The 23030-nt window shown below is 38.2% G+C and overlaps 1 protein-coding gene across 10 annotated transcripts in view; it reads right to left on the reverse strand.

Moving 5' to 3' along the window:
• Positions 1-23030, reverse strand: part of FREM1 (FRAS1 related extracellular matrix 1) — a 165157-nt gene that overhangs the window by 93536 nt on the left and 48591 nt on the right. For 9 of the 10 annotated variants that reach the window (XR_003130303.3, XR_004803580.2, XM_025433445.3 and 6 more), the window contains exons 8-13: positions 19869-20000; positions 12403-12747; positions 11641-11783; positions 4663-4856; positions 3839-3929; positions 2207-2374 (exon numbers count right to left, since the gene is read on the reverse strand). Coding sequence is in view for 8 of the 10 variants with exons in the window: in XM_025433445.3 (XP_025289230.3) it covers positions 2207-2374; positions 3839-3929; positions 4663-4856; positions 11641-11783; positions 12403-12747; positions 19869-20000 (1073 nt within the window). In the remaining 2 variants the exon portion in view is untranslated. Of the gene's footprint in view, positions 1-2206; positions 2375-3838; positions 3930-4268; positions 4857-11640; positions 11784-12402; positions 12748-19868; positions 20001-23030 lie in introns of those variants that run through there. The other variant, XM_035696907.2, reaches the window with a different exon arrangement.

Here is a 23030-nt window from a genome sequence, read left to right on the forward strand (position 1 = left end):
AAGAGCCTTCTTTCCCTACAACTACCTTCACCCCCATCCTTCCCACATGCCTTACTCCTATATTTTTACTGTTTGGAGGAGAAAGAAAGAAATAATACTCCTGTTATTAAAAGAGGAGCATTATTTTTAAACAAGGTCCATGTCTGCCAGCTTCATTGATTCTCTAGTTGCATCAATTAATACTCCAAGATGCTAATATTTCAAGGGATATATTCTGCTATATTCTGTGGTTTTAAATTATAAATGTATTTTAGGTCAACTTTCAAAAAATAAAAGCATAATGCTAATTTGCTCCAACTCATTCATCACTAACTTTTCTGTCTCTGCCTAAACCCAGTGCTTAGGTTTTGGGGGTCTTCCTGCTAGCATCATATTATGATCACCTAGTGGTTATCACTCAACTCAGCTATCTGCAGGTATTTCACACCAGGAAACCAATCACTCATGACTGGTTTCACTGCAGCTACTCATTTAACTTTATTTATAATATTCTCAGTTCTCTAAGGTATGATTTCATTTGTCCCATACACTATAGGAAAAAGAAACCACTATGCCACATTAGCCCTGAGTCCTCATAACTATTCCATCTACCTTCAAAAGAGGAAGATAACTGTTCCTTTCATCATTTCTAATTCTCTCCATAAATCATTTTTCTCTAGCAAGAGGTTTGGATTGCTTTGCATAAAGCACTATTTCTCTCCATGACTGTTTTAGAAAAAGCTTTGGCTTCTTTAGATGCTGGGCTAGTTCAGGGCATGTATCTCATATACAGAAAGAACGGTCTGAATAAAATCTAATCAAATTAACAGACATAATAAACTACTCCCTCCACAGGGAATGTGATCTGGTCCCTGACAGGGAAGGAATCAAAGAATATAGTTCGGGGGATCCCTGGGTGGCGCAGCGGTTTGGCGCCTGCCTTTGGCCCAGGGCGCGATCCTGGAGACCCGGGATCGAATCCCATGTCGGGCTCCCTGCATGGAGCCTGCTTCTCCCTCTGCCTGTGTCTCTGCCCGTCTCTCTCTCTCTGTGACTATCATAAATAAAAAAAAAAAAAAAAAAAAAGAATATAGTTCGGATTCTTTTGTCTTCTGTGTGAGACCTTTAGTGCATCTTTTGCCAAAAGTTGCAAGTTCAGAGGCCTGAGGGGGCAGGTCAGTGATGTAAATGAGTGCACTGGGCTACGTGGGGCCTTTTGAGACTGGAGAGCAAGCCCTGGCAACTGCTGCTGGGGGCAAGTGAGTTCACTGCTGCTAGAGCTTCCAAATTTTCAAGTGAAGCTAGAAATTCAGACTTGATGTGAAACTTCCTGATGTGTAAATGTTGGCAACTCACTAATTAAAAGTATCATTTGGCTCTATCAGAACAGTTCTGTGGGTTGGGTAAGCCCCTTGGTCTTCAGAGTGAGACCTCTAGCCTCCAGCTTTGGGCAGGTGTAGAGATGGGGAGGAGAGACCCGGAAAGGGAGCCTCAGGACTCCTGGCTGTCTTCCAGGTAGGTACTTGGAAGGTGACATCTTTCCAGAGGGGTGAGACATGTATGGGTTGTCATCTCTCTTGTTCCTGATATGTAGGTAATCTTACTTTGTCTTGCCACTCCTGAGGGGAAAATGAGTCCAGGAATAGCCACATGAATGAAGTCTAGCCCTCTAATGGGGTTTGAAACAAACTGTCAATATGAAGTCCAGCCTCACAGATCAGATGCAGAAAGTAGCATCGCCTTTGTAGTTCAGTTTTAATGAGATACCCAAACGCTTGAATGCTTATGTCAACACTAAGGCTGAGATAGGAGAGGATGGAAGGACTCATCTTAATTCATTTGAAAAATTAAAAAGCTTATTTAGATTAGTGAGCATATAGTTGGCCTGCAAAGAGAACAAATAAGTCCTTCCAGTTGCTAAGAGACCCATAACTTAATCCCCTTCCCCTGATCAGCATGTGAGACTTAGCAGAAAGGAAATGAAATGAAAGAGGTTTTGATAAAGCTTTGAAAATAATGCCAAATTCAGCAACTGGAAAATCTCACCTTTTAGACTGAAAGTCCCATGGGGAGGTAAAAGCTTTTTTTCCTACACTGTAGCTGGAAAATTAAATAGTTCTATAAAATAGCTAACGAAAAGTTAGCATTTCCAATAAGTCTTGGAGTCTTCTTTTCTTTCTTTAGGTCTTCCCTCCTTTTTGTCTTTCACATCAAACATCGTACATACCTTAGGAACTTGATTGTCCACTGGAAGAATTGTGATGTTAAAGCAGATCCCATGCAAAGTGCCTCCATGCTGGTTACTGATGGAAAATGCAAACTGAACATATCCTGGATTGAGGCCCATATCTTGCATGGGTGGCTTGTAGGCCACTTTCATGTGGTTTACAGCATGCTGCAAAGCAAATCGAGATGGAAATGTGGGCACCCATCTGCAAGGATCAGAGACTTTCAGAGAACTAGGTCTCCAAGAGCCATCACATTGACACAGAACATTGGAAGTGCCAACATCATCAATTTGAAGATCCCAAAAAGCTCTGTTTTAGAAATCACATTTTCTAAAACCAGGACGGAAAAGAACAAAGGAATTAAGTAAATATGTCAAGCGCTTGAAGCCAGCCAACTCTATAAAAGACCGCGGATGTGAATTTCAACCCAGCATTGCAATAAATTAGCTGTGTGATATTGGTCAAAGTACTTAAACTTGCAAGGCCTCGATTCTTTATCACTAAAATAAATAAAATAATAAAATACTAGTACTGAGCACATGGGGTTTACACACTTATTTGCAACATCTAACTACAGTGAAATTAGGCAGAATTAACCCTCTGGGCAGGGGTAGCTGCTGCCTAAGTATTCATCACCATTACTGTGACTCTCGGGGGAGTATTCAGGGTACAGTACACAGGAACAGGGAGAAGGTTAGTGAAGGATTTTGGAAGGTAGTAGTTCCCCTCAAAAAAAAAAAAAAAAAAAAGATATGTTAGGGAATCCCTGAGCGGCTCAGCGGTTTAGCGCCGCCTTCAGCCCAGGGCGTGATCCTGGAGTCCCGGGATCACGTTCCACGTCAGGCTCCCTGCATGGAGCCTGCTTCTCTCACTGCCTGTGTTTCTCATGTGTCTTTCATGAATAAATAAATAAAATCTTTTTTTAAAAAAAAAGATATGTTAAAGTCCTAACCTCTAGTACCTCAGAATATGACCTTATTTGGGAATGGGGTTATTGCAGCTGTAAGTAGTTAAGATAAGGTCACACGGAAGGGTGAGCCCTTCATGGAATGTAACTCGTGTCCACAGAAGAAGAGAGAGACACACAGAGAAAAGATGGCCATAGGATAACAGAAGCAGACTGGGGTGGTGATCCAAAAGTCTAAGGAGGAGACAAGGAAGGCTTTCACTACAGGGTTTCAAGGTGGCCCTGCAGACACCTTGATTTCAGACATCCAGGCTCCAGAACTTTGAGACAGTAAATCTCTGTTGTTGTAAGCCACCCAGTTTGTAGTATCTACGGCAGCACTAGGAAACTAATACAGTGGATCTTGAGTGACCTGAATGTGATGGAATAAAACCTAGGCACCACCAGATCCGTTAATCAGAGCCCTGCTGCTGATAAAACGAAGCCAAAGGCTGTGTTGAGTTATAATAAGATTTGGAAATCATATCCAATGCAATGAAGCATTTTCAAATAGATATCACATGCTTAACAAATATATGGAAGCAGGAAGAAGTAGACATGAGGCATTTGATGCTTTTGACAGATGTCAAAGGCCAACATTCTCAAGTGCAACACTAGGAGTGCCATCCCTTCTCTCAGAAGACACCTCCATCACGTTTGTCAAGATTTTAGCATAGCATCATACCTGAGTGAATGATCTCAGCCCTCGGGCTGCAGAATTTTTAGTTAGCTTTGAAATGCTATCCACCATAATTAATTTCCCAGCATCCAGATGTCTAGAGAGAAATACAGAAGGACACATCAGCTAATTTTCCAAGCAAGAAACATTAAGTCAAATAGCCCACAACCAAATTTTCTAAAGCTAAAAAAGCCCATTGTAAGAGAAAATCAAAATCTTCATATTCTCCTTTCCTGTTGGGGGGTTCTAGCCTTCAGTCCAGAATCATCAATGTCATTCTCATGACTGCAGAAAGTATGTACAGAATTTTCTACTTTGATCTCATGAAAAGAAATTGTTCTTCTCAGCCTAAAAAATGTTTCCTTGCTTCTTCTCATCCTAAAAAAAAAATGTTTCCTTGCTATCATGTACATGACACAAGCCTCAGGTATATTCATGCCACTTTTCTAATTGAGATTAGAGAATATGACCATTTTGTGGCCTGTAATATCTGAAAATAGTGTTATGAAGATTCAATAAATTTTATTAAAAAGACAAAAATAACATGCTCTTTACAAAAGAAAGAAATGTTGTATGAAAAAAAGATTAAAGATTGCTTTAAGCTTACCTAAGCTGAAGACACTACAAGTGGCAGGTCACTTACCAATTAATACAGCTTTTGAAGGGAGGTATGAGATAAGTTTGAGATTACAGTAAATGTGGAATTGAACACAAATTCATGTCTGATCAACAGAGCAATTTAATCACAGTACTGTATATGGACACTTGCGACTCAATCCTTGGACACAACCCTCAACAAATAGCCCAGGTGATGACTTCTCAAGAGATACCTGTGGCCGAAAGAGAAAAACGGAGGTGTCGTTATCGTGTAGAGAAGCTCCCTGTTATATTCTGTATCTATAAAATGTAGATGTTTCTTAGTTATGTAGGCCACCTCAGTTTCCTTGACAACCAAATGCCGAGAAACTCCAGGAGCCTCCTTTGGAAGTTGGTCATCCACTGGAGTGATATGGATGGTCACCACCTGGAAAGAAATGATCTGTGCCATTAATTTGAAATACCAAAGGACACCAAAGAAAACACCCCACAATCACCCAGTCATGGTGAAGATGCTTTTCAAAAACTCCCATTTATAATATACTTCCCCTGAAATGATTCAGGAGCTAATAAGAACATGGTCCAAAAATAGAACATTCTTACCCATTTTGTGTTATGTTTTAAGAATATAATTATCACAACTACAGTTAATGCAGTCACTAATGCTAGGGAACAGGCACATAACAGGGTCCCGATTTTACTTCTATTTCTCCCTCCTACCAACAAACTGTGCTTTCTTTTGCTACCACCTTCCACTCAGTCATTGATCCTAGAATCCTTGTCATAACTTTTGGTTCCTCCTTCTCCACTGACCCATAACACATCTCCAAGGCCCAGAGTGTCTGCTAACAAAATTTCCTATACCATGACCACTTTCTGCTCCCTCCACAACTGTCATTCCCACTCTTACTGGTCTAGCTCCAGCTCTCGTCATTTCTTCCCTACGTTATTGCAACACCTTCCTGTGAACCCTAACTCCCAGACCGAATCTAGACTTTACATACCTCTTTTAAAAGAAAATTGCAAGTCAAATCAGTCATTCATCTCCTCAAAAGCCTAAGCCACCACTCAGGAAGGATTAAATTGTTCAAACTCCTCAGCATAGCACCTGGGACCTCCACAGTTTAGACACACTCATTTTTCAACTTCATCTTTTACCACCTTCTGATGCTAACCCAGGAGTCTAGATGCACATAAGGTATCAGGTTGTAGTTCTCAAGCAGGCCTCTACGATCTGGACCATGCTGTTTCTTCAATCTGCAAAGCTTTTCTCCTGCTTTCTCCCAAAACTTGAGGCTCTCTTACCTTTCAGGGCTCTTAAAACTTTGCCCAATTTCTCAGGGCACCTGAGTGGCTCAGTGCGTTACACCTCAGACTCTTGCTTTCAGCTCAGATCATGGTTTCCAGGTCATGAGACTGAGCCCCACATCAGGCTCCATGCTCAATGGGGAGTCTGCTTGAGTCTCCCTCCATGCCTCATCCTCCCCTCCTCACACACATGCATGCATGTGTGCTCTCTCTCTCCCCCCACCTCCTCTCCCTCTCTCTCTCTCTAAAATAAATGAATCTTTAAAAAAACAACTTTGCTCAATTTCTCAGTTGGAATTGTTTCTGAATTTTGTTTATCCCTCAACAAATATTATTATTTCATTGTCTGGTAGTATTAGTAGTTCACATGTCTGTCTCTTCTAGGCTGAAACGTCCACAAAGGGAGAATCATAGTATACTGCAAACCATGTGGGATTTGTCAGTGGACAGACAGTTGAAATGCAGAGTATACCACTTAGTAGCTCTTAACCTTGAACAAGTCACTCAACTTTTTTGAGTGTCGATTTTATTGGGTAGTTAAGTGTAACAACCACCGCAGAGTTGTTATGAGGGTCAAATATCACTATATGGATAAAATGTCTGGCACACAGTAGGTGCTCAATAAATATTATGTTCATTTTGGTTGCTATACAACAACTGGCATGGTATTTTGTAAGGAGAAGATACTTCATCCATGTTTGCTAACTCAGCCAACATGCCCTATCTGTGACTTCTAAAATTCTTAAAATCATGCTCACAGGTTTGGGATCATGTAAGAGGATACGGCAACTTTGCCAAACAGATTTTATCATCACATTTATCTTTTTTTTTTTTTTTTACAATAATCCATGACTGGTTGTGAGAAAGCAATTACTAACTCTCTCTCAAAATGGGACGTTTGTTTGGCATCATGGATCTTTGCACAGCTTGATGCATAAGAGTATTCTTACCCTGCTTCTAATTATTTTAATATTGTTACCAAAGCACACATCAGCAATGCCAGTTTTTCTACAATAATGGTGTTCACAATACTTAATTTGAAAATGAAGAAAATTCCTTTTTAAATTTATGTACAAAGCAATAACTAAAACATGGTTAAGCTCTTGCAATGATAAAGCCTGGGACATCAGCTCAGCCACCGACAAGCTATGCGCCATCAGGCAAATAATTTAACTCCTTTGGAGCTGAGTTTTTCTCTCTAGTAGCACAGTGAATAAATACCTGGTAGTAGGTGCTCAATTAATTAATTCCCTGTCTTCATCCTTCTTTACTGCTACAAAAGCACACAAAATATTTACTACTCCATTATGAAGTATTTCGATAATTAAAAACTAGAACCAGTTATTAAAATAAAAGAACACAATGACAGTCATTTCTCCAGTCTCCTGGAGTCTGTGTCACAATTTTTTTCCAATTATAGTTTTTTGCTAATCTACAAAGTTCAGAAATTCTCTATGGGACCTCCCAGCCATAGTGTGCATCAGCGAGGCTCCACTTAATTGAAAAACTGGATTTAATATGGAAACAATAGTTATTGTGCCTTCAAAGAGACCATTTTCCATGCTAATTTATTCTCCAATGTGTTCTTTGTGTAAAAAGAATGTACAAGCATGCTTTTTTATACCCCTGTAGTAATTCTTGGTGGGCACATTTTTCAACATGCTTTATGATCACTTAAGTTGATGTATCTTTACATATTTATGCATGTTTAAACAATTATTGTATGTGTGTCTGTGGGTAAGAAAAATCCTATTTTAACAAGCTCCATAGAGAAATAAAGAATTCTCATTGTACTGAAATTTGGTTATAAAAAAGACATTATTGAACACCCATTCCCAAACAGTGAAAAACTAGTGTCCAACCGCTCAGCTCTTGCTGCTGGCTCCTACATCCCTCCAGTCTATTTATGGCCATAGGCACCTGCAAATAGTCTTAGAGAGAATTTGAATATAAAGTGATAAATCAGTATACAAAATAACAAAGCCTGACCTTGACCCTCAGAATCAGACTCAATATATGGTACTCCAACAGCTAGTATCTGACTTTCTTACAAGACTGGGTTTTTGATCTTTTTGTCTCAGTTTTGATTCTTGCCTGATTCTTTTATCTTGTATCTTCTGTTGAGATTATCCAGTGCTATTTCTCAGTCCCAGGAACTACTATCAATGTTAGTTTTACCCACCTCATTTTCCAGTCTGACTTCTGACAAATGCCCTTGCCCTGCGTGCCTGTTCTCTCATCTAGTCACATCCAGTTGCTTCCTTTCACTTGACTCACAGGACTTTGTGGTACCCGCTTCCTTTCTTCCCCAGTTTCTTAGTGCTCTTTCTGTTTCTCTCATCTATCCTTATTTTGCATTATCCATTTTACTTTGTTTTTAAGTTTTTATTTTAATCATCTGGTGCTCATCACAACACGTACACTCCTTAATCCCCATCACCTAGTTCACCCATCCCTTCATCCATCCCACTTTACTTCTAATATCACTTTCTCCTGGTTTAAGATCTCTTACAACTTAAACCCTATAAAGGCCTCTAGTAAGAAAGAGAAAGAAGAGAATATTTTTCAAAAAACATTGAGTGCGTGAGGCTTTATTTGATGACAGTAATGACAACCAAAATAGAAAGAGGGAAAGGTTTTCCTGCTAATGTGTAGATATACTGTTGATGTGTCAGTCAACCTCATAGAAGAGTGCTCAGTAGAGGATGAGAGGACGGAAAGGGCATCTCTGCTTACATAACTTCTTTCCTGCTTTATGTGCATTGTGTCTCACCTGAGGATATCTTTGCTTTCTGTCTCTGTAAAACAAAGTTTTCCAACAGTGTGGCTTAAGCAATCTCGGGCCCTACTTTAATTGCTGGTGAGCACAGTACCTTCTGATCACAAAAGCTCCCATCATGCAACCTTTTTTATCTGGACTTTCAGTTAATGGTGGATTGCAGATTTTGTTGACTATTTTACAGGTTTTGCTGAATTTCTATCTGTAAGACATGACTACATACTTGTACAAATTGAAGATGAAATCATCAAGTAGACTAAATTTTGATCATGTAAGTTTCTTAAAAATTAGAATTTTGATGATGATATTGGGGGTTTACAATACAAAAACATTTACCAGCACACATACACAAAATACTTGTTTTGTTGCTGTGCACATACTAATTCCTAGAAACTCTGAAGAATAAAGCTTTATACTTATTCCCTCCCTATGTTACTCCCTCCCCAGTTCCTACCAAATGTTTCAATCTTCTTATATTCTCTTACTTTTGATAAAAATGGAAAGAATCAGAGTTCATTTTGGCACACACACAAAAAAACAATTCTTGAGGTTCTACTTTGAGTCTGATACCAAAGTCTGAAGATGCAGAGATAATTTGTGATTCCTGCCATCAATAAGCTCACAGCTGATCCAATAAGACAAATAATGAATGGCCTCACATTATGGTTATTTGATATTGGATCATATTAAAGGGCAACCTGACCCAGCCTGGGGGAGTTATGGAATGAGGGGCATCGGAGAAGGATTCCTGGAACAAGTGATGTTATAGCTAAAAGTAGGTTCATAGTCTGGAGAAGGACTAAGCTAAAGCTGTCACTAATCAGAAGTGGGGGGGAGGGGATGGATGCCAGAGGAATGCCACCAAACACTCTGCCACTGTATTAACAGGTTTTAATTATCCTCAGTTACAAGAATGTGGCTGACTCTTTGATTCTTACAGCAAATTCATAGATTCTATCTCTCTCTGTATCTCTTTCTCAACACAGATTATGAAGATGAAACCAAAGGAAAAAAAAACATAATTATGACCTTTTCTTTAGAAATCCATCCATCATAGGGAATAAACTTGTAACTGTATCTAGAGAGTTTGGTCTGACTTATTTGCCAAGATTTAGAAATATTCTCATTCAATAAGGTTTTCATTATCTTATTATAGAAAGATTTCACATCTCCATTTGATCTATAAATATGAGATAAATATAAGTAAATCTATACCTATGATGTATAAAATAGATAATAGCAGAAAAGGAAAAAGAAGTCCTGAGCTTTCAGTTTTTTAAAGGACACATAGTCTGCTAAAAGTGATATGGTATTCTAGTCAGAAACAGATCAGTTAAAAAAAAAAAAGAAACAGATCAGTTTGTATAGATACAATAGGAGATTTTAAAAATAAATCCTGTTAGTAGTAGCCATTTGCGATTATCAAGTCAACTAAGGTCTCAAGCAAAAATGCAATCTAGAAATGGCAATAATACATTGATGAAAAAAGAGAGTTGTTATTCGTAAAAGAATCAATTCAATATGCAGATGAATTAAGAATTTTCTCATTCATTCTCCATTCTCTTTCCAGGGATCACCTAGTTCCTTTAGTTTCTGTGCTCTCTGGTGTGATTCTTCCTGACTGTCCTTTTTTGTATCCCTTTGTTTTGGCAAACAGATAAAAATAGCTCAATAACCTATGTAGCAGCTAATGTGGGTGACTGTGATATTATGAGAAGCATTATATACCCAATAGGGATACATGCTTTAAGAAATCATTTTAGAGGGGCACCTGAGTGGCTTGGTCTGTTAAACCTCCGACTCTTTTTTTTTTAAGTTTTTTTTTTTTTTAATTCATGAGAGACACAGAGACAGAGACAGAGAGATAAAGAGAAAGAGAGGGGCAGAGACACAGGCGGAGGGAGAAGCAGGCTCCATGCAGGGAGCCCGATGTGGGACTCGATCTTGGAACTCTAGGATCACGCCCTGAGCCACCCAGGGATCCCCCTAAACCTCTGACTCTTGACTTCAGCTCAAGTCATGATCTCAAGGTCGTGAGATGGAGCCCTGCATCAGGCTCCCCACCCAGCGGGGAGTCTGCTTCCTCCTCTCCCTCTCCCTCTAGCCCTCTCCCGCTCTAAAATAAACAAACAAATCTTTTAAAAAAATCATTCTAGGGCTGGTCCTAGATTTGCTTAGGTCTCTATACATGCCACCTTCCAAGATCATAGGTATAAAATACCTAGCAAAAAGAACCATGTATAGTAAGTGATCACTTATTTTCAACTGTCTTTTTCCATCCCTACCACCAGTCATCCTCTCTTTGCATGGAGCCTACTCTTTTATAGTTTATAGTTGTCCAGATCCAATGCTAACTCCATATTCTGTAATTTGTAATTTCTATATGAGAATGCCTCCTTATACTTATTTCTGCATCCTATATACGTATATGATATACTTGAGTGGTGGTAAAACTTCTAGTTTTTCAGAATCAACAAAACTTACAGTTCTTCAAAAGCTCATTTATCTATTGAGCACTTGCCATGTGCCAGAAACTTCTCAGTACTTTATATGTGATTATCTCACTTACCCTCACAATTGTTCTATAAGGAAGTTGTATTCTTATCTATTTTAAGGATGAGGAAACTGAGGAACAGGTCAATCAGTTAGCTAGGGTCAAGGACAGGAGAGAAACACGGGCAGTGTAACTTCAGAGACTATACTGCAACCACTACACACAAAATGCCAGTGTTTTCTTCATGTTATAAGGTCAGCAAATTCTGGGAGTCTATTCTGTATAAAAGAGCCCCATGGTGAAATGATTTTGAGAAATTGCATACATGGAGTTTTGACAAAGAACTTACAAATGCAATATTTACAAATACAATAATTTACAAGTACAATAATTGACAAGACTTATTAGGAAAGAAAATGGTAGAGAAGTCTTGTTGCAAAGAAATTGACTTAATCTTGTTGAATCCATTGCTTCTCAACTTTGAACCTCAAAACCTGCTTTTATGTAGTTTCTAATAACACCTCCCAGAATGAAAAAAAAGACACCTCCCAGAATGAAAAAAAAAGACACCTCCCAGAATGGACATCTGTGGATAATACTTAAGGATAGTATTCAGAGATGGCCTCTTACCTGTGGCACTGAGAAATTTGGAGGTTCATGGCTGTCCCACAGGACAAATTCAAAAGAGTCTTCAAAGACCTCTCCACCAAAGTGACGATAGTAAATGATGCCATTAAATAGATCCCTCTGAAGGAAGCCAGGGACAGGATAGCCTATTGGGTCCACAAAACACCACATACTTTTGTAACAATCTTTCAGATATTGGGGTAAAAAGATACTGGACCTGTTTCCAAAGTGTTCTCTGCCTACCATGGTGTATGTATCCCAGAAATCTTCATAAATACTTCTAACAAAGCTTATAAATAATAAGTAGAAAAATTAAAGTTGCTACACCTGCCTTAAAAAAGGTAGAAAAATTAGCATTACAAAATATTTTTAAGAAACATTCTTAAATAACACTAATACTTGATACCTATTTTGTTATTCCTGACTACTTCAAGTAGTCTTGAAATTACACTATGAAATTATTCTAATAAAGCATAAACAAATGTTATTTGTGAAATTATTTTATCAATAATTTAGAAGAGGCCAAACACTTCTCTTCAAACTTATTTGTTCTATCATCGTGCTTGGCAGACTTAATTTTTCATAGGGTAATGGTTACCTTGAGGTTCAGCTCTGGAACTTGCTAGATGCACAAATTTGAATAGATCAATTTAACTTTTCTAAGTATCAGGCTTCCCATCCATAAAATGGGAATATCTTACCTCATAAACTTGATGTCCACCCTTGTACAAATTCTGACACCAAAATTCTTTATTCAAAACTTACCTATCAGTCCTGGCCCTGGCTTCTTCATGATCTCTCCAGCCTGAGGAGGTTTCGTGATATTAAAATAGATGTAGTCATCACTGGAGTCCATGTCTGATGCTCTCAGCATAGAACTCTGGATCAGTATGGTCTGCCCTTCCTCCAGTTCAATCACAACATTGCTTATGAGAAATGGGGGACTGTCATCTTTGGGCAAAATGTTGATGGGAAACTTATGGCGGATGCTGTGATGGCCATCGAATATCCTGAAGATCACAAAATCTTTGGTGGAGTCACTATCATCATGATGATAGCGAACAACTCCAGCCTGAAGGTCAGCCACAGTGAAGAGAAATCCTTTGCCACCTGATGGAGAGAGCAGAGATGGAGCTGACTGAATGAGGGGTGCAGAAGGAGCAGCTGTAGTGAAAGCATCTATAAAACAGGGACAATCATACATATCTCATATTCCCTAGTAAGGATGAGAGAACCTAAAGAACAGTAAGCCTACAAAATATGTTAATTATTATCAAACTCATTGTTATCATCCTACATGGCAGCACTACTTAGATGGGCAATTTCGAACCAGGAGCAGCAGTACCATCTGGGAAGTCATTAGAAATGCCAAGTTCTGGAGGTGAGCCCCAGCAATCTGTATTTTACCAAACCTCCTGAAGAGTCTAACACATGCTAAAGTTTGAGAATCACTTGCTTATTGACCAAGAGCTAGAGCTCTGATATCAAATGGCCCAGGTTCAAATCCCAGTTCAGTCACTTTTTAGGTACAACACCTTAGACAGGTCAAGTTATCTAAATCTCAAGTTCTCCATTTGTAAAGTGGGAATAATAATTGTACCTCATTTCATAAAGCTAATATAAGGTAGAGTATGTATAATGCTTTGTACAGTATCTAGGACAAAGAAAAAAAATATTAGTACTATTTTCTACCTCCTCTGAGCCACAACATCATCATGGGCTACCACTCTACTCTTCATTTCTACAGTATTAATAAACATTGCTTCACTCTGCATAAATGATTACAATTCTTGATGGCAGGTGCCCCAGTATACTCCTCATACTGTTTTAAAGCCCTCACTGGAATAAGTGATTAAACATTTGTATAATAGATACTACAGGTTACTTGCTCAGTAGTCACTTTCTGATTTTTCACCAGTATCAGACTCTAGTTTTATTTGGAATAGCATTATGATCATTTAAAAATACTCAGGTTCCCACACTTCATTCCATCTAGGGGGTAGTACTGTGACTTGGTAGATTTAAGTGGAACCCACGTATCAGGTTCCAGCAAAAAGTTATTAAAGAAAGTAAATTAATTGACGTAACTTGTCCCTTCTCCTTCTTCCTTCCTAGAATGCAGACCCAAAGTCTGGAGATATAGGCACCATCCGGTGACCACTGTCAGAGCAGAAAGAGGTCCTGGAATCATGGATTTAGAATGCCTACCTCTGGGCAAATTTGTCACATGAGGAAAATAACTCTTGAATTTTTAAATAACTGGGTTATTTAAAATGGAAAATGGGTTTCCATTCCATGCAGCTGAATATCCACCCTAATTGATACACCCAGGCTTATGCTGACCTCCTACTTTCCTGGGATTGGGCAAGAGAATTTATCATTTTATTTTTTATTTCAGAATTCCCAATTACAAATGATAATAAATAAGAGCTCTCTTTCTGTTTTATACTTAGGAATACCAAGAGTATAATTGAATTAATTCCTCTAAGCTCACTACAAGAAATGGACTATATTATCATATGATATGAATATTATTTTTATTAGGGCTAATACCTTGTTAACTACCATCCTTATAATTATAACACAGTTAACATAATAACACAATGCTACTAACAATATAATATCAGAATGATTACCAAGTATTAAAAAAGCAAAGTTTTTCTGTTTCTCATCACAATTTTGTGAATCAGGGAAATATTTTGTCTTCCAACTGGGATAAGATCATCAGTTTAAGCATATATTTAGAAGGAGATCTGAGATTTAAATGATGAGCCAAGCACGAGATGCTACTCATAAAAGGTCATCCAGAGGCATCTGGATAGCTGAGTCAGTTAAGAGTCTGACACTTGATTTTGATTCAGATGAGGATCTCAAGGTCCTGGGATTGAGCCCTGCAATGGACTCACATTCAGTGGGGAGTCTGCCTGAGGTTCTTTTTCTCCCTCTCCCCCTGCCCCTTCAATAAATAAATAAATAGTCATCCACTGATGTGAGCATCCTAACACAGACGCTAATGCCTTCAAGATCCCCAGATTTTCTAGACATGACAATTCATTTAGAAATGAGGCCTAAGACAGAAGGCTAATTTGAACAAATTATAGCTAAAAACTTCCCTAATCTGGGGGAGGAAAGAGATATCCAAATCCAGGAGGTACCAAAACTCCCATCAAAATCAACAAAAGCAAGCCAACACCAAGATATATCATCTAAAATCTGCAAAATACAGAGATAAGAAAAGAATCCTGAAAGCAGCAAGGGAAAAGAAATCCCTAACTATAAGAGAAGACAAATCAGGTTCACAGCAGATCTCTCCACAGAAATCTGGCAGGCCAGAATAAAGTATCATGATATATTCAACATCCTGAATGAGAAAAATATGCAGCCAAGAATACTTTATCCAGCAAAGCTGTCATTCAGAATAGAGGAGAGATAGAGTTTCCCAGACAAACAAAAACTATGGGAGTTCATGACCACTAAACCAACCCTGCAAGAAATACTAAAGGGGACTCTTTGAGTAGGAAAGAATGACCAAAAGCAACAAAGACTAGAAAGGAATAGAGACAATCTCCAGAAACACCAATTGTACAGGTAATACAATGGATTTATAATACATTATAAATATTAATAAATTCAAATCTATCAAAAACCACTCTGAATATAAATGGACTAAATGCTCCAATCAGAAGACACAGGGTATCAGAATGTACTAAAAAAACAATATCCGGGCAGCCCAGGTGGCTCAGCGGTTTAGCACTGCCTTTGGCCCAGGGTGTGATCCTGGAGACACGGGATGGGTCCCACATCGGGCTCCCTGCATGGAGCCTGCTTCTCCCTGTGCCTGTGTCTCTGCCTCTCTCTCTCTTTCTCTCTCTCTCTGTGTCTCTCATCAATAAATAAATAAAATCTAAAAAAAAAAAAAACAAAAAAAACAAGATCCACCTATATGCTGCCTACAAGAGACTCATTTTAGACCAAAAGTAACCTGCAGATTGAAAGTGAGATCTTGGAGAACCATCTATCATGCTAATGGATGTTAAAAGAAACCGGAGTAGCCATACTTACATCAGAAAAACTAGATTTTAAATTAATGACTGTAACAAGAGATGAAGAAGGATACTATATCATCATTAAGGGCTCTATCCAACAAGATGATCTAACAACTGTAAATATTTATGCCCCCAACTTGGAAGCACCTAAATACATAAATCAGTTAATAACATAAAGAAACTCATTGATAATAATATAATAATAATAGGGGACTTTAATACCCCATTTACAGCAATGGACAGATCACCCAAGCAGAAAATCAACAAGGAAACAATGGCTTTGAATGACATACTGGACTGGATGGACTTAACAGATATATTCAGAACATTTCATCCTAAAGCAGCAGAATATGCATTCCTTTTGAGTGCACATGGAACATTCTCCAGAGCAAATCACAGACTGGATCACAAATCAGCCTCAACAATTACAAAAGTATTGAGATCATATCATGTATATTTTCAGACCACAACACTATGAAATTTGAAGTCAACCACAAGAAAAAATTTAGAAAAACTACAAATACATGGAGAGATAAAAACATCCCTTTGAAGAATGAATGGGTTAAACAGGAAATTAAGGAAGAAATAAATATATGGAAAGAAGTGAAAATGAAAACACAACAGTCTAAAGCCTGAAATGCAATGAAAGTGGTCAAAAGAGGGAAGTATCTAACAATATAAGCCTTTCTCAAGAAACAAGAAAAGTCTCAAATACATAACCTAAAAGAGCAACTAAAGCCAGTAGAAGAATGGAAATAAATGATATAGAAACAAACAAACAAAAAATCCACTGTAAAACAGATCAACGAAACCAGGAGCTGGTTCTTTGAAAGAATTAATAAAATTGTTAAGCCCCTTGCCAGACTTATTAAAAAAGAAAATAGAAAGTACACAAATAAATAAAATCACAAATTAGAGAGGAGTGATCATAACCAACACCACAGAAATACAAGTAATCAAAAGAGAATATTATGAAAAATTACATGCCAACAAACAGCAATCTGGAAGAAATGGACAAATTCCTAGAAACATACAAACTGCCAAAACTGAAACAGAAAGAAATAGAAAATTTGAACAGACCCATAACCAGCAAAGAAATTGAATTAGTAATAAAACATCTCCCAACAAATAAAAGTCCAGGGCAAGATGGCTTCCCAGGGGAATTCTATCAGACTTTTAAATTAGAGTTAATACCTATTCTTCTCAAATTGTGCCAAAAAGTAGGAATGGTAAGAAAACGTCCAAACTCCTTCTATAAGACTAGCATTACCTTGATTCCAAAACCAGATAAAGACTGCACTAAAAAAGAGAATTACAGGCCAATATCCCTGATGATGCAAAAATTCTCAACAAGATACTAGCAAGTCAAATCTAACAGTACATTAAAAGAATCAGTCACCATGATTAAGTGAGATTTATTCCTAGGCTGCACTGGTGGTTCAACATTTGCAAATTAGTCAACATAATATACCACATTAATAAAAGAAAGGATAAGAATCATATGATCCTCCCAATAGGTTCAGAAAAAGATTTGACAAAATACAGCATTCATTCTTGATAAATATACTCAACAAAGTAGGGATAGAGGGAACATACCTCAATATCATAAAGACCATATACAAAAGACTCACAGCAAGTATCATCCCTAATGGGGAAAAACTAAAAGCTTTTCCTCTACGATCAGGAACAAGACAAGGATGTCCACTCTGACCATTGTTTTTTTTTTTTTTTTTTTTAAGTGAATTTTTTTTTTATATATATATTTTTTTATTTTTTATTTATTTATGATAGTCAGAGAGAGAGAGAGAGAGAGAGAGAGGCAGAGACATAGGCAGAGGGAGAAGCAGGCTCCATGCACCGGGAGCCTGACGTGGGATTCGATCCCGGGTCTCCAGGATCGCGCCCTGGGCCAAAGGCGGGCGCCAAACCGCTGCGCCACCCAGGGATCCCTGACCATTGTTATTTAACACAGTACTGGAAGTCCTAGCCTCAGCAATCAGACAACAAGAAATAAAAGGCACCCAAATTATCAAGGAAGAAGTCAAACTTTCACTATTTGCAGATGGTTCCATGGAGAAAACTCAAAAGTTTCCACCAAAATATTGCTAGAACTGACAGATGAATTTAGCAAAGTTGTAGGATACAAAATCAAGGTACAGAAATCTGTTGAATTTCTATACACCGATAATGAAGTAGCAGAAAGAGAAATCAAGGAATCAATCCCATTTACAATTGCAAAAAAACCCTAAGATATCTAAGAATAAACCTACGAAAGAGGTACAAGATCTGTACTCTGAAAACTACAGAACACTTATGAAAGAGATTGAAGATAACACAAAGAAATGGAAAAATGTTCCATGCTTATGGACTGGAAGAACAAATATTAAAATATCTATGCTACCCAAAGCAATCAACATATTTGATGCAATCTCCATCAAAATACCACTAGCATTTTTCCCAGAGCTAGAACAAACAATTCTAAAATTTGTATAGAACCACAGAAGACCCTGAATTGCTAAAACAATCTTGAAAGAGAAAAGCAAAACTGGAGGCGTCACAATTCCTGACTTCAAGCTGTATTACAAAGCTGTAATCATCAAGACAGTATGGTACTAGCACAAAAACAGACACACAGATCAATGGAATAGAATAGAAAACACATAAATGGACCCTCAACTCTGTGGTCAGCTAATCTTTAACAAAACAGAAAAGAATATCCAATAGAAAAAAGATAGTCTTTTCAACAATTGGTGTTGGGAAAATTGGACAGTAACATACAAAAGGATGAAAATGGACCACTTTCTTATACCATACACAAAAATCAATTCAAAATGGATGAAAGACCTAAATGTGATACAAGAAACAATCAAAATCTTAGAGGAGAACACAAGCAACAATCTTTTTAACTTCAGTCACAGTAACTTCTTACTAGACGCATCTCCAGAGGCAAAGGAAACAAAAGCAAAAATGAACTATTAGGACTTCATCAAGACAAAAAGCTTCTGCACAGTGAAGGAAACAATCCACAAAACTAAAAGGCAATCTACAGAAAGGGAGAAAATATTTGCAAATGACATATCTGATAAAGGGTTAGTATCTAATATATATAACAAACTTGACACCCAAAAAACATATAATCCACTTAACAAATAGGCATAAGACATGAATAGACATTTTTCCAAAGAAGATCCACAGATGGCCAACAGACACATGAAAAGATGCTCAACATCACTCAACATCAGGGAAATACAAATCAAAACTATAAAGAGATACCACTTCATACCTGTCAAAATGGCTAAAATGAACAACATAAGAAACAGTAGATGTTGGCAAGGATGTGGATAAAGGGGGACCCTCTTGCACTGTTGGTGGGAATACAAACTGGTGTAACCACTCTGGAAAACAGTATTAAGTTTCCCCAAAAAGTTAAAAATAGAACTACCCATGACCCAGCAATTGCACTACGAGGTATTTACTCAATGTATACAAAAATACTGATTTAAAAAAAAAAAAAGAAAAAAATACTGATTCAAAAGGGTATATACACTCTGATGTTTATAGCAGTATTGTCAACTATAGCCAAATTATGGAAAGAGCCCAAATGTCCACCGACTGATGGATAAAGAAGTTGTGTACACACAATGGTGTGGTATACACACACATACACAAACACACACACACACACACTGGAATAATACTCAGCCATCTTGGCAAGAATGACATCTTGTCATTCGCAATGACATGGATGGAGCTAGAGTATATTATGCTAAGCAAAATAAGTCAATCAGAGAAAGACAAATACCATATGATTTCACTCACATGTGGAATATAAGAAACAAAACATGAACATGGGGGGGGGAAGAGAGGGAAGGAAACATTAAGAAACTCTTAACTATAGAGAACAAACTGAGGGTTAATGGAGGGGAGGTAGGTGGAGGATGGTATTAAGGAAGACACTTGTGATGAGCACTGGATGTTATATGTAATTAATGAATCATTAAATTCTACTTCTAAACCAATATTACACTATATGTTAATCAACTAGAATTTAAATTAAAACTTGGGAGAAAAAAAGAGAAAGAAATGAGGACCAAAAGATGCTATGTACATCCTGTTAAATATGATTTGCCTTTGGAGAGACTATTTCTTGGGTTCTCTTCTAGGTTAGAGAGGCTGATATTTCACCTCTGAGTGTAAGTTGTCCATGCTGCAGGCCGCCCACGGTGACCAGCTGGACAGCATGGATGTCATCATTGTCGACAATCTGAAACTGTTCCCAAGTGATGGCCCGAGATTGCCCCTCTAGAAGACTCAGACCTACAAGAGAAAATAGAAAACTGTCCTGAAAGTTCTATGACATGCCAACATGCCTATTTTAAGACAAGATTAATGAATTTTCACTCACAAAACTAGCTGAAAATTGTATCTTTGAAAGCTTTTCAAGAAATTGGAATTTAGCTTTTATTTTTGGTAATATTTTCTTTTTCTAAGATTTATTTATTTATTTATTTATTTGAGAGAAAGAGTGCAGAAGGGAGAACCAGAAGGAGAAGTAGAGGGAGAGGGAAACTCAAGCAAACTCCACACTCAGCATAGAGCCCTATGTGGGGCTCAATCTCATGACCCTGAGATCATGACCTGAGCTGAAGCCAAGAGTCAGACATTTAACCAACTGCACCACCCAGGTGCAGGAAAATATACTTTTCATACTATTAACTCCAATCTGACAACTGGTTCCTTATATATCCATTGGAGGCATGGTGATCCAGAGTATAAATATTAAAGGAAAGAATAGATGTTCTCAGTGTTCTCTCATTCAAAAATGTCCACAAGGAATTTTTCAAAGATGGCATCCAGGTAATTTTAGCGAGCAAAAGAATCAGAAGAGCTTTTACATGTGAGTTAAGAGTACAAGAGTAGCTCACAGGACAGAGAATGTAAAGTGGTTAAATGTGCAAATATGGAGCTACTACGCTAGGGGAGTGTTTAAGGGTATTAGACATGAAGTGTCTGACACTTTGCAATGAGGACTGAATTTAACTAAAGGAAATGCAATAAAATCTTCTCCTTGGACCCAGCATGCTGGAGGGTAATTGCTACTCAGAGCAGCAAGAATACAGATCCTGGCTGGAACACTCCAGTTAAAACAGGGAGCTGAGCATCACCAACCATTCCCATTATTCAGTAGATCCGGGAGTTGACAGATTACAAAGAATCTTAAAAGGGAGCAAAGCTTTTTAAGGAACCAAGTAGATAAAACTTAGAGGCAGTATATGGATGGACTGGGTTACACTCCCTTTCAAACCTGCCCAGCTTTCCCTGCCTCCCTGGCTGTGACCATGTGCCCCCTTTCCTGCAACAGCAGGCCGACAAGGGTCCCCAGAGTCCCCACAATTATAAAGTTCTGGCTGCCACCTTTGCCTCATCTACTGATATGGCTGGTTGGCTCAACCATTCTCTTCGGCAAGGGCCAGGTTTTGGCATGACTTACCCTTGTGACCATGGCCAGGTCCTACACCAGGGGACACATTGAGTTTGTGTAGTAGTCACAAAGAGGGGCCAGGTAGCACATCATGGACATGTGGCGAGTCGACATCCATTGAGGCAAACTGACCACAGTGAGACAGGAGATGGAAAGCAGCTAAGAGAGAGACTATTCACCCCTCCCCCATCCCACCCCTGACTGACCACACACAGTGGTTCCATCTCCTTCTGGAGACACCAGCATGGCTAACAATCAACTTCACTTTCTCATAAACTTTGTCATGCCACCTTTTTATTTGTTCCCCACAATTTCCTTTTCCTCTTCTTGTTTTCAGTATAGGGTTAGTGCATATGACCTGCCTCAAGGACTGCTGGCTAGGGAACTTGGGATAGGACATACAGTATGAAGAAGGAGAGAGAGAGAAAGAAAAGGGGGGGAAGAAGGGATGGAGGAAGAAAAGAAAGAAAGAAGGGAGGAAAGAAGGGAGAAAGGACAAGCACTTATAAATAATTTCTGTTAAGGGCGCCTGGGTGCCTCAATTGGTGAAGCATCTTATTACTCTTTGTCTTGGTTCAGGTCTTGACCTCAGGGTCATGAGTTCAAGCCCCACACTGGGCTCCATGCTGGGTGTGGAGCCTACTTAAAAATTTAAAAAAAAAAAAAAAAAGAATCTCTATGACTGTGACTGGTAATAAGGGTTTTGAAGCCAAGAGTGTATGGCACAGCACAGTACCAGGCATCATGGGAGATAGCAGAAGAGCAAACAAGAAGACTAGAAGTATATACAGCAAAATATTAACAGTGGTTCTGTCTTCATGGTGGTAATAAATGATTTTATTGATTCATTACTGTTTCATTCATTTACTCATTACTATCCATTCATCATTGTTACCATCATTATTATTATTACCCATTCATTCATTCCTATTGTTTAATACACTTTCCAAGTTTTCAATGACGAACATATATTAAGTTCATAATAGGTAAAAATTCATTTTAAAAAAGATTCTCATATCCAAATAGCCAAAACCAGATTTTGAGCTCTCTTAACCAGCTTGAGTTTTACAGATAATACAGAGTATTAAATCTTTATGCTCAAGCAGTAATCCACTTAATATGTGATCATTACTGAACTTCATGTTATCAATTCCTTCTTTTCTTTCATTATCCCTCTTACAGAGGTAGAATGGGACGTAGAATCTGCAAGACTGCTCAATCCATGTTCTCCACACACCTGAAGCTCACACACATACAAACATGTGTGTGGGTACCCTCGTGTAAGGGCATGTGAGTGAGTGTGTGTGTGTATGTAAGCCACAACCTGAGGACTTAAATCAGACACAAATATTTTCCCCTTAACAGAGCCTACCACCATCACTTATAAGTATGTTTTGAATGCTATCAATGGGATCAGTGGGAAAGGAGAAAATCTTCATTCACATTCCCCATTTACATCTGATCTAAATATACACATTGCATTATAAGACCACTCACAAGTGACCTTCTTTTAAAACAAAGCAGTTAAAGCTCTTATTCATGTATTATGGCATCCTTGCATGTCCTAAAAACAGGACAATGAATTAGTCTACAGCTTCCTTTCTTTCCTCTGAATAGTCAGAGTTGGAGACTTTTTCTCTCTATGTCCAACTATAGTTTAATATCACAAAGAGTCACTTTTTTGCCTCATTCAGTTGAAAGGTGTCCTTCTGGCTTATTTCCTACAAAGGAAAAACTTGGCTTCACCACACAGGAATCCTGGATTTAAATTTCTCACCCTGCCAGTAGGAAAAACAAAACAAAACAAAAACAACCATCTGATTCCCTTAACTTGTCTGGGTTTCAGTTGCTTCATGTGTGAAATG

Source organism: Canis lupus, chromosome 11, assembly GCF_003254725.2.
Source record: "Canis lupus dingo isolate Sandy chromosome 11, ASM325472v2, whole genome shotgun sequence".
Classification (NCBI taxonomy): domain Eukaryota; kingdom Metazoa; phylum Chordata; class Mammalia; order Carnivora; family Canidae; genus Canis; species Canis lupus.